At 47.3% G+C, this 12,108-nt stretch overlaps 5 protein-coding genes across 5 annotated transcripts; 4 read left to right on the plus strand and 1 right to left on the minus strand.

The window, feature by feature from the left end:
* N7489_005835 (uncharacterized protein) lies at nucleotides 1-252 on the plus strand (the record flags this gene model as incomplete). Its single annotated transcript, XM_056711587.1, has 1 exon — nucleotides 1-252. One exon carries the CDS (start codon nucleotides 1-3, stop codon nucleotides 250-252), a length of 252 nt encoding a protein of 83 aa, XP_056570008.1.
* A 2,285-nt stretch (nucleotides 253-2,537) lies between these two features.
* N7489_005836 (uncharacterized protein) lies at nucleotides 2,538-4,333 on the plus strand (the record flags this gene model as incomplete). Its single annotated transcript, XM_056711588.1, has 2 exons — nucleotides 2,538-3,240; nucleotides 3,294-4,333. Coding segments are annotated over 2 exons (1,743 nt in total), but the record flags the coding sequence as incomplete, so codon positions are not given.
* A 413-nt stretch (nucleotides 4,334-4,746) lies between these two features.
* Nucleotides 4,747-8,473, plus strand: N7489_005837 (uncharacterized protein; the record flags this gene model as incomplete). Its single annotated transcript, XM_056711589.1, has 8 exons — nucleotides 4,747-4,817; nucleotides 4,875-5,103; nucleotides 5,174-5,548; nucleotides 5,598-5,784; nucleotides 5,835-5,897; nucleotides 5,949-7,446; nucleotides 7,500-8,177; nucleotides 8,233-8,473. 8 exons carry the CDS (start codon nucleotides 4,747-4,749, stop codon nucleotides 8,471-8,473), a joined length of 3,342 nt encoding a protein of 1,113 aa, XP_056570010.1.
* Nucleotides 8,474-9,991: 1,518 nt separating this feature from the next.
* N7489_005838 (uncharacterized protein) lies at nucleotides 9,992-10,938 on the minus strand (the record flags this gene model as incomplete). Its single annotated transcript, XM_056711590.1, has 2 exons — nucleotides 9,992-10,808; nucleotides 10,919-10,938. The coding sequence occupies 2 exons, from the start codon at nucleotides 10,936-10,938 to the stop codon at nucleotides 9,992-9,994; spliced, it is 837 nt and encodes a 278-aa protein (XP_056570011.1).
* A 670-nt stretch (nucleotides 10,939-11,608) lies between these two features.
* N7489_005839 (uncharacterized protein) lies at nucleotides 11,609-11,836 on the plus strand (the record flags this gene model as incomplete). Its single annotated transcript, XM_056711591.1, has 1 exon — nucleotides 11,609-11,836. The coding sequence occupies one exon, from the start codon at nucleotides 11,609-11,611 to the stop codon at nucleotides 11,834-11,836; it is 228 nt and encodes a 75-aa protein (XP_056570012.1).
* Between the last annotated feature and the right edge of the window lie 272 nt (nucleotides 11,837-12,108).

Genomic DNA, 12,108 nt, shown 5'->3' on the forward strand with positions numbered 1-12,108 from the left:
ATGACGAATATCTCAGTTGAGGCCATTTCGCTCCACGGCAGTTCCGAGCCCGGCTCGTTTGCGGTCTTGGAGAACGTGGTACGGTTCACATTGAAGGTTGATCCTCCCGAGGCAGCCAAGCCCAACTTTCCTCCTGGAATAAAGAAGGGCGATTCCTCGGGTATGATTATGCTATCTACGATATGGTGGAATAGTGATGGAAAAATTGCCCGCGAACTTGAGTATGGAAAGCTGTTGTGGGAGGGCTTTTGATATCAATGCCTTCAACACATAGTGAGAGGAACAAGCACGCGAACTTCCTGATGGACTCTGAGAAATCATTTGAATACAGATAGGCCATTGGGGGAAATATGATAGCATGGAACTCTAGCACAGTCATTACATTAGTCGCAGAGCCGTGGGAAAGGCATCAACAATTACCATGTTTGGCCGGATCGGCTTTTTTTTTGGTTGAAGATTTCCGCACTCGTAATGGACCAAAGCCAGTGTCCAACATTTGAATCTATAACCGGAAATCCAGTGAGGATGAAGAAGTTAGAAATGAATTGTTGTTTTGGGCTGTGCAAAAGTAGAGATTGAAGAAGGAAGCTCGGGCGGGTGCTCGCCCGGCGTGCACCCATCGGCTTCAAGAACATAGATGCAACCACGTCTTCCCACATACGATCATAGACTCAATAGAACCGGGCATCCCGCCCGCTCTGCCATACACCTTATAGACCTGCTCAAGGTCAAGAGCTTTCTCAGGCATCGCACCACAGACTTGTCAAGTGCAGCCTTGAGAGAGTCATCGGTGACATTAGACACTTGACACTTACTGTATTCCTTCGCGGCTTCATCCAACGTTTGTGCAAGTCGCCGAGTCCTACCGTGATCTGGACCCAGGGCCTTCTCATACCCTGCCAGTGCTCGCTGGTACATCTCTCCTGCCTCCTTCGGCTTGCCCTAATCCTTGTAGAGAATACTAAGGTTGTTGAGTGTGTTGATAGTAGACGTATGATCTGGACCAAAGTCCTGGGATAATTTCCCGCACCACCGGCAAGGTACAGCAGTGGTTGCCCTTTATTATTGCGAATGGAGATACCAATCTTCTTGTTCATCTGACTTGGAAAAGACATCACCGGGTCGCTCTTGTCAAAAGGTAATCTAACGGAAATCTGGCGGTACAACAATATATGGGATAACCTCAGTGGTATTGAACTCTCCAATTCACTAAAATGACAAAACCGCAATATTTTACAATCCGTGTGGACCTCGATGACTAACTGTAATATTCATTTTTTTTAATGATATGTCTGGTACCAGTGGTCACATGATTTTCTTGGTATTTACCCAGTCTCGACCATGTAATCCAACCTTAGTATTCGACATAATCGAATGCAAAGCTGCTTGCATTTGATTATTCTGCAGATCAACGTCAATTCTGCTGTACGAGAGAATGTTTTCTGTAACAGCCAAGTGTGTTTCAGATACCATGGGGTGTCTTTCATCGGCCTCTTGACTTCTAGCTTCTAGCAGTTAGCAGAGAACTTCAATGTGACGGCGGTGCCTTGCTGATCTCCCATCACGGCCCTAGTGGTGTTCAGACCCACCCACTCAGCACTAATACCAATCATATGCGCCAACTACCCGCTATCGTTTGACGCTAAGGCTTTCAGAAGCCCCGCAAATTGTTATAGCCAGCTCATAATACCAATGAAGCTATGTAACCTCGGTCACGCGATCCTGTCAACAGTCTCCTATCATGGTATCTAGTAAATGGAGATTTCACAGTGTAGACTCACCCAAATAATATATTGCTGACGTGTAGCTTATGTGCGGCCAGTAGTCGGGTGCCGGTCGTTAGGGTGAGAAATTGGAACTCCGCCTTAGCATGGCGCGACCGGGGGTGAGAAGGGTGTATGCGCAATAGAAAGGGTGAGAAACCAGGTGAGAATCATCATCCGTCGCACTAGCGCCGCACTTGCACCTTCAGCTGAAACGGTATAACATCATTGGATCACAACGTCTTCCCCTGAAACGTTCGGTCGGTTGGCATCTGCATCCAGTTACCATAGTTTGATAACCAAGGGGACAAGAAAACAATAGGCCAATGAAAGCTCATTCTAACCGCGGAGATGCTTGGGCAGGAGCGGCTCCGGGCTGAGGTTTGTTTCCCTTCAGCTGCCGATATTATTCCAAAATCTCACCCAACAGTAAACCCACCATTATAATCATGCATTAGCGCAAGCGCTTGTGTGGGCTGCTGTAATTGGCCTTGTCCTTGACTTGCGTGGGATCTCGGCCTCCCTCGCCGCCATGATAAGTGAAGACCGAATTACCGACGATGTGCAGTGTGCAGCCAGCCTCTACCTTATAAACCCTTTTGTCCAACCTCTCTGTTTAACCCATCAGCGCTTCGACATTTGTTACATATTATCAGATTTGCTACGTTATTGTTGTACTACAACAGGACATGGAGCGCAGAAAGTCCGCATGTAAAGTCTCATTCTATTATCTGTCCACAATCCGTGGCCTGACCAACTCTTGTCTTGACAGTTACACCCGAAAATTACACCCGAGCAATCGTCTCGCTCTCCAGGAGATTTTCGGGCACCTCGGTCTTTCCGGGAAACAATTATATCGACATTAAAGAATGGATGCTACAAGACCGTAGTCTTCTTAGCTCGGCGAAATTGGAAGAAGATGCTATTCCTTTCGCTTCCAAGTCCGAAAAGCCTCACGATTTAGTTGTGATATACAACAGTGGGGAGAGGAAGTGGGATGTGCAGCAATTTAGTCAAGAGCAACATGAAGCTTTTTCCGCTACCACCTCTTTTCCAGCAGGAGACTCGGGGCAAATAATATTTATTCGGGGCTTCATATCACCATCATGGGTATCTGCCATTGGGAGCAAATACAACATCGATCCGGAATTCTTTAGGCGACACATGGATTATCTTTCTGCGAGCGTTGAAAGGCATGCGTACAGTTTCCCATCACTTGCCAGTTCCTCGAATAACATATTTCGACTCTGCGTTAGCACTCTTCTTCATCGCGATAATTTCGGCGGACAGGATCTTCAGTCCCAGCGGTCAAACCAATCCATTGAGCTCGCAGCATACAAGATACAACAGCTTGGGTCCACTAGAGTCAGTTGTGGAGACTCCGTGGTACGTGAGCACTCTACTGTGTGTTCGTCTTTCTCTGTAATCGAACAATGGATCTCGCTCTGTATCACGAAAACAAATGGAAGCTGGGCTGGTAAGAGATAATGCTACAGACGAGGAAAAACATTTGCTGATATGCGCACTCAGTCGTTGCCTGGATGGACCAAGGTAGACCCTTGGAACAATCTCCTCCGGGGCCGTGGACAAGTCACATCGAATCTATGGCTACACCACTACCAATCCTCCAACATCATCCCAGAATGTCATTTCGAACCACCAACAATCGGCTAAATCCAGATGCGAACGATTCGGCAGAAGTTCAGCAAAGCACGGCCATCCTTCCTTTGCAGTACGATTCATTGATCGCGCTTGTCGATCTAGCCCGTCGCGCGCCTCAAGATCCGCTTTCCATGTGCATCCCGTTGTTTGCTCATGCAGCCTTCTCTGAAGTTCAGTTCTTGAATCTTATGAATACTAGAATTCAAATACAGATAAACACCATAGTTGAAGGAGTTCCAGCTGACGCGTTAGGGACTCTTCAATACTTCTCCAACATTCTCGACCGACATGCCCAGCAGCTGAAAGATAGTACTCGTGCACTCTGCAAGTTGGCTGAGCGAAGTAGTCAAGGATTGAATGGAGCGAAAACGGAAAGCCCGATGCCAAAAAGTCCTGTGCCGCCGGGTCTCGGCATGGGCACACGCCGACAGACCTCAGAGACTGAGACGGTCAGAAATGTTGGACCCCATAGTTCCGATGGTGCTTTTACCACAAAAGGCCTCTTGGAAGATTATGAAGAACTCCATGTTCGTTGCATCAACTTGTCAAGAATGTGCACTCGGGGCATAACTCTGGCAATGAATAAAGCCACGATCGACGAATCCCGCAAAGCCATTGAGCAGTCTGAGCGGCTCAAGAAGCTGACTCTACTTGCGACGCTCTTCATTCCTCTAACCTTTAGCTCCAGCCTGTTGGGTATGAACATTGATCTCCTTGGACAGAACGCAGTGAGGTTTTGGTGGTATTTTGTCTTGTGTGTTCCAATCACTCTGTTTGCTTACATTATTTATCTTTGGGACTTTCAAGTTCTCAGGCGGTGCTGGGTGAGGTTTTGGAAAAGATGTCGCGATGTTAGGCGAGACTTGACGGTTGGAAGGAGCGACAAGGATCCGAGTCATATTGTGTGATCTCATCGTTTCAATATTTGTCATGGCACTGTTAATACTAATATCGAAAAAATAACCACATCTGAGTAGCATTCAATTCGTGCCCTCCCGTCGCCCCACTGCGGGGCGGTGTTCACCAATAACCACCATGGATCACCCATAACTAGTTAGTTTAACAATCGTAGTTATGCATATTCCTACTGTAACATTACTGTTCCGGAGCTATGTCTCTGATAGCCTAGCGGGCCTTGGCAAGGGGGTCCGAGAAACAACTGATGGTGCCACCAGACTGTACGCGTGTGTGACTGGAGACTACCCCGCATCTTCGAACCTATGTACGAAATTTGAAAAGAAAGACAAACCGTCCCAACGACTGCATCATCCTTCAACCATCAGCGATTCGAGTGTGCTTCAACCTCCTCTCAGCTTGGAACATGAGCTTTGCCACTACCGGCAGCCTTCGGGTACTACGGGATCCAGTTGGGGCTTCTCAGGATGGCATCGAGTAAGAGAAATTCACCACTAGGCTCGGTTCAGTACTTCCACTTACACTCAAACCTAGTATTCTTCTCGTTCCTGGAATTGGAACTACCTTGGTGGAGAACTGGCCGTTTGCTAACCAAGAATGGCTCGCCACCCTGCCGGGCTCCAATCCTGGGGTACGCATCCTCGCGTACGAATATACTTCACCATTTGCAGGCATCAGGCCTTCATGGGAGTCGATATTGATGCTAGGTTATGACCTTCTCCAACATTTAAGTGCTGTGCGATCACAGTCGGGCCCAGATGTGGTAAGTGAAGTAGCCATAGGTTCGTTCCATTCGAGCTCTCCGCGGCATGAAGCTGATTCACCTTCTCTAGACTACCAGCAAGCCAATTTTGATAGTCTGTCACAGCTTAGGTGGCATTGTAGTCAAACAGGCATTGTGCATTGCTAACAAACAGTTCCCTCGGTATGGATCAATTGTCAACGCTATAGCCGGCGTTATCTTCCTAAGCACTCCGCATCGCTATGGCGACAAGATCACGAACTTGAGCCGGTTTCGAGACGTCTTCGAAGCAACGTCCGGTAGGAGCCTGAAGATTCCAAATTCTAATATCGAGCAAGAAGGCGCCATTCTGCTAGACCTGGCAGATAGATTCGAAGGAATTTCGTTCCGTACCCCCATTCTTTCCGCCTATGAAATGAGAGAATCGAAAAACAGTTCAACATCATTGCGCCAGAAGTACCAACAAGTCGGTCTCCGGCCCTTTGTTTAGTTATGAACGCTAACTCGTTTTCTAGTTGGTCAACCGTGAAGCTTGTTCGACTCATGCCCCAATGGAAACAGTCATTGGTCTCAATCTCAATCATCACGATATATGTGTTTTCACCAAGAGTGTTGGCGGCGAAGGGTTATCAGAGTTTAATAAGTTTATCTACGAGACTTTAAATGACGCTGTGCATCTTGTTGCACTTCGACTCGAGGACCGTAGGATATCAAGGTATCGAAAAGCTGCAGAATTGTGCTAATGGCCGCAGAGGAATATCAATACGCCACGATGAGCTCTTACTCGCCCACAATGAGCGAAATACCACACAAATGTGAGTTTAAGATCCATATTTCAGCAAACTCGCCATACTGACGTCGATTAGTTGAGCAATTAGAACTTAACGAGTGGCCACCGAACAAAGCAACGGAATGGCCTTCGCACAGAGCAACCGAAGGAACATCTCTTTCGGGGTTCGAGTCGGTATATCCTACAACACCAAGCACTGAGGTTTGGAAAACCCTTAACTTACCATGCTTCCTTCTGAACACGCATTCGGCAAACGAGGATTTCTGCGGCCGCGAAGATATCTTAGAGCATCTTGCGACCGAGCTCTTGCCTTCAAAGAACATAGTGACAGCATCAGGCAATGCTCTGAGACAATTTGCACTTTGCGGATTTGGGGGGATTGGAAAAACGGAAATAGCCCGCGAGTTCTCCCGACGACACAAAGCTTCCTTTGATGCTGTATTCTGGGTTATGGCGGATGAGATTGCGAAGCTTGACCACCATTACCAGCAAATTTCATTGGCACTAGGACTCGAAGATCCATCCGAATGCAAGAGTCAGGTTGTCAGCAGAGAAATTGTGAAAGGATGGCTCTCCAATCCTCGGAAGCATCTATCGGGATCAGATGAGTTTGTTCAACCCGGTCAAGCTAGAGCAGAAGCGACCTGGCTGCTTATATTCGACAACGCCGATGATCCAATGATTCTGGCAGACTACTGGCCCCAAGGCAGTGGCTCAATTCTTGTCACTAGTCGCGACCCATTGACTAAAACTATGTTCACGAGAAGACCTTCAGGCCTGGATCTCGGTCCACTTTCACAGCAAGACAGCCTATGCCTCTTCAACCATCTCACCACCATTTCCAACGAGCCAGAAGGCGACACAGCTCGACAAATATCTGATGCACTTGGTGGCGTTCCTCTGGCCATCTCCCAGATGGCAGGAATCATCCGTCGGCAGGACCTCACCTTGTCAGAGTTCTTCGAGCTGTATAAGGATCATGAAGAACATGCCAGTCTTTATGAGACGAAGTTCGATACCAATTTGGTCACATATCGTCACTCTCTCTCCACTGTCTGGGCAATTGGGAAGCTGAAGCCTCAAGCTCGACAACTTTTGGAGCTGGTTTCATTTTTTGATGCAGATGTCATTGGAGAAGACCTGTTGATGGGAGCATCAATGGAACTGCTTTCCGAGGGCGCAAATTTCAAGAAGAGTAACTACATTGAGGCTCGAACTGATCTTTTGCAGTCATCTCTGATTCAAAGAGATAAGCAAAAGCAGCAGATATCGGTTCATCGCATCGTTCAAGATGTCATCTTGGCAACAATGGATGCTGGGAAGAGGCGATTCATGTTTGACCAAGTCGTACGAATTCTTTGGGCGGACTGGCCATCGGCTATGCCCAAGCCATCAAAGAAGCCCGAGTTACCCGAGCCAAAATCAACAGGCGGCAGGCTATACGTTGGAAGGTGGCCTGTTTGTGCGACGATTTACCCCCACGTTCTAAGGATACACCAGCTCTGGTCAGCTATCTCAGATCCCTCCGAGACCACCAGGTTGATTTTTGCAAAGCTATTGAATGAGGCTGCATGGTGTGTATACAATATCCAGGCCTTTGCCTTACTATATAGTCTAATATCACCAGGTACCAAAAAGAGCGTGGACGAACGAACCAATTTGATGGCTTCTTCGAAACTGCTCGCAATATCTGCGAGTCCTCAAAACACACAGATCGGGATTCCCTGCTTGCAGACATCTACTTCTGCTTAGGAGCTATCGCCATGGATGGGAGTGATTTTGATACAAGCCGCATTAACAAAGAACGTTCTCTCGATCTAGTTTCCAAAATCTGTCATGAGCTGGGGACTGCGGACGAAAGATTATACCTCGCATACGCGGAGCGGGGGATCTCACGCATTCAAGATAGACGGTACGAGGAAGGTGAAGCCGATCTAAAAAACGCGCTACAGATGCGCAAAGCCCTTGGCAACTACGTTCCCCGGTCGGGCGAGGCCAATCTGAGCTGGGCTCTTCTTGCGCAGGGCAAGTTTGAAGAGTGCAACAAGCTTCTTCTGGATAGTTTGGCAGGCAGAGAAAAGGCCCTGGGTAAGAATGATAGGGAATCTGTCCGGACTGGGCTGATTCTATATGCACTTGGCAACCTCCGTGGTGCGCAAAATCAATGGGATGAGAGTTTTCAATACCACCAGAGAGCGTGGCAGCACATGCGCGCGACGGTGGGCGAGAGAGACTTCTACACCGCAAATGTCACCCATAAGATTGCCGAGCACCTAATCCGCTTAGATCGCAGCGAAGAAGCGATGTAAGTGCTGTCATATTCAACTAAGTAGCTAAAAAGATTCTCTAACCTCTCTTAGTGCTATGATCAACGGGGCGCTGGACATCTGGTCAGTTGATCCGAGTGCACACAAGAATGAGATTGCTCGCACTACTTTCCTCAAGGGCAAATTGTTGGCGGCAATGGGCAAGATGCAAAAAGCTTCCATTGCTCTGAAAGTTGCTTGTCGCTTGAGGAAGGAGATTACCAAGGAGGATCGAGAAGTGAATAGCTTGACGACGGAAGACTTTGACGAGATTGTTGCATTTTGGGCTCGTTGATGAGATGAGCCATCTTCTTCTTCTTTATATGCTAGTAGTATGCCAGTGATGAAGTTATAACTGATGCGGTTTCGGTTAGTCCTTCGAGTCAATGTGAGGGTCCATTTGTTGGAAATCCCAGTAAATTCCCAGTAACTAACTTGGAATTAGATCTCAACGCTAACCCTATCTCGACACGGAATCTCGGAATCCTGAACTCCTGCGAAATCGAGATTAGCGCCATTGATGCAGTTTGACAGCTGCATCGCCAATTATAATTCAGGCTGCATTCAGTCGATGGAATCAGGAAGAGTTCTGCTGTTACTGCTCCTTTCCCTTCCTCCAGGCAATGAATGAGGGATTTTGAACACCAGAAGTTGGAATATGGGCCTTTTTCCAGGCATAAGGAGACAGGCAGTTTACAATTTCATTTCTGATACTATTTCTATAATACCAATTATTTTACAAAAGATCATCCCATTTTTACATGCTGTATAGTTCCTCGTTGTACTATTCAGCACCATTGGCATCTATGACTACCAGGACCAAGTTGCAATCCGAGGAAGTATAACCCAGACAACAAGCTTCCCCACAGTAGTGCGATGTATTTACTACAACTACAATGACTGGGACCCAATTAGACACTACTTCAACCGAAGGAATATATAGCAGGGTGGTATGTTGTTTTTGGAAGTCTTATTTTAATAGCACTCTCGGCGCTATCGCACGGTCACTACACGACGGCATGGACCTGCGCCTTGCCTTTGGGATGGCTTTTATATCCAACGCGAGTTTTCAATGTGACAAATGCACAAGCATCACATCTCATGTGTATGTACGTCTGCCTAAATAGTATGGGCTAAGACTCGGGATAACGCGGCGAGCAAATTCTACGCACTCAAAAAAATATAAATCCTTTCTACCTGACAATGACCCTTGGAGGAAGATCCTCAAAAATGAAAACATTCCAGATGCCGAGAACTTAATTTGGTATGGGTGGGGCAGATGAGCAATATTCCCTGTAATTCTTGTCCTTCAATGGGCACTTGAAGCCGGCAGTCTGTTGAATAATTCTCATGATGCTTGGTTCAATGTCTTTTGCCTGGACCTCCTAGACCTTTCTTCTCATTCTGTCGGGTGTCATTGGGTACCACTTCGAATTCGACTTATCTTTACAAAGTACTTGTGTTTTTAGGTATATCGCATTCGTCCAAATGAGAGAGTACTGCTGTCATTGCATGAAGACTACATGTGAGACTTACTCCGAGAAACACAGTCCTTGCCGAAAAAACGTTTGAGAGGGCGTCATCGATATCTTTGTTTAGCATGCAGAGGTACCTCTACTTGAATGCCTTTGAATAGCGTCTATCTAAATTTCATCTACCTACTGGTGGACCAAATAGACAGAAATATAACCCACCGGCCTAGCGGTAGAGGCCGGTGACATCCACTTATAACTTAGATCGCTAGATAGATCCTGCACCTTGTCCCTCTCCCGTGGGAGGACCTTCCTGTCATTTCGTGGGGGTTATCAAGTAACTAAGACGGCACGACGATTCCATACTTCTGATAATTGAAGTGTTCCAGATTCGGTATGGCTTCAGCCCACCCGTCATCGATCTCTCCTAGCTGCCAGTCGTCTCCGACCTCAGTGATTCCCGTCCTCCCGGCCAGCACATCCTTCTGCCTCGCTTGATACTCGATTGCCACATCTGGATGCGGTACCCAAACAACCCTCATCCCAGCCCGTCTTCCAGCCTCTACCCCAGCCACGCTATCTTCGAAAACCAAACATTCGTTCGGTAGAATGGCCTTTTCGCTAGAACACGCCGCCGCGTTCAACGACTGCAACGCGACTAAATATATGTCAGGTGCTGGCTTCCCTCGACCCTGTCGCACTCGTGGGTCATCACCTAGGACCCTCCTCTCAGATTGGAAGAAGCTAAGCAGTCGTTTTGTTTCCCGCCTAGAAGTTTTCAACTCATAGCTATGACTTTTGGAGCTAGATGCCAATGCCAGCTCAATTCTGTTTCCAGAAGAAGCACTACGTGCACGGCTGAGGTTCGACAAAAGCTTTTCCGCGCCAGGCAGCGGCTTACAATTCGGAAAATGCAGTCGCATGTGTTCAGCCGATTCATGGGCAAATTGCTCGCGGGAGATGGGTAATCTGGCCCAGTTGTGGAATACGTCGCCGTTTGTCGAGTCTGGAACACCCATGAGCTGGGCTCGAATCGACCGAGTAAAGGCAGGCCTTCCGTATTTTTGAAGTAGTTGATTCGTGGACAGAGTGATCAAGTCTTCGGTGTTAATGAGGAGCCCGTCCATGTCAAAAATGCAGGCGCGGATTACGGGGAAGCTGGTGGCAGTCTTTGTTAGCCTGGGGTTTTACAGTACTACCCTCGTCGGCCGATAATGCTCATGTTAAAAACCATACATAGATAGGTGTTTGTGTTGGAGGGCACTTACTCTGCCTCAAGGAGCGCCATGAGTACTGCATGAAGGCTAACTTTGATTCGAATCGACGATAACGGTAGCGGTATGGGGAGAGATGAGATCTGAGTTGAGATTCGGGTCGTGAAATTCAACTTTGTAATGTATATAGCAAGGAAGTTTGAATTTCCTGTTCAAGTTAGTTTTACCACTTCCAGCTTAGTGCTCCCATATGCCGTCAGATAGTTAGCAAGACATACTGAAAAATGCAATTGTGCCGTCTTCGACTTAGAAACGTGAAAAAAAAGCAGATGATTAGAGCTATGCTAAATGTCTGAGTTGAGATTCGGGAGTGGGATGTTCAGTACTAAAAAGAGGGGGCGGGGGGCCGCTTATATAACCTTGACTAGTTATGGCACGATTATATGCCGCATTTATCTCCTACAGTTTGCGTTGGAGTCATAACGCCGTCTTGCGTTGGAAACTGTTTATGATTATCACTGAAGGTGTCTCGGTACTTCTTTCTGTTCTTGTTTGGTTTCAGTATACGAATAACACAGCTGAGGCTACGTTCCTTTCACTTGAAGAGAGGATCCACAAATCGAACGAGTGCACGAGTCAGGTCCAAGCTCTATTGAGCGGAAGCAGTTCAAGAAGAGCCAGTTTCAGGAGACGCTCCGTGACCCCATCTCATGACTATTTACTCTGCAGTCCTTCACCCTATTAATGTCTGGTAATTTCACCTATGGACAGCAAAACCTCATTACTAAGGGTCTTGGGGTGCACAGCTTGGGCTCGGCTCTCCTGGCTGCAGCTGGTGGTGGTTTCGGTGTCCTGGTTTGTCTTGTAGGGGTCTATGCCCTGCGGTGGTGGGCTTCAAATCTTGCCTATTACGGGCTCTTCTGGTGTATTCCTGCAATCGCAGGTGGGATTGGGATGATTGCTATTGATTAGGACCAGAAGCTGAGAATGCTTGCATGTCTGCTGCTAGCTTCACCCCTATGGTAAATATAGGGTCCCTAGAGCCTTAGGCAAGAGCCTTGGTTTTTGTATGGCCTAGTGGAAAGGTTGCCTATATTTTATTTTCCAACAAATCATTCAAAGTCAAAATCTGTTAGACCGGCCACGTGTAAAAAGCTAGAATCATATATATCTCAATCACCAAGTCATATATGCTTCTAAAATTTCGTAAAGAGGCTATAACGTATTTCACATGCGAGCTGCCC

This window comes from Penicillium chrysogenum (assembly GCF_028827035.1).
Source record: "Penicillium chrysogenum strain IBT 35668 chromosome Unknown utg000002l_segment0_segment0, whole genome shotgun sequence".
In the NCBI taxonomy this organism is placed as follows: Eukaryota; Fungi; Ascomycota; class Eurotiomycetes; order Eurotiales; family Aspergillaceae; genus Penicillium; species Penicillium chrysogenum.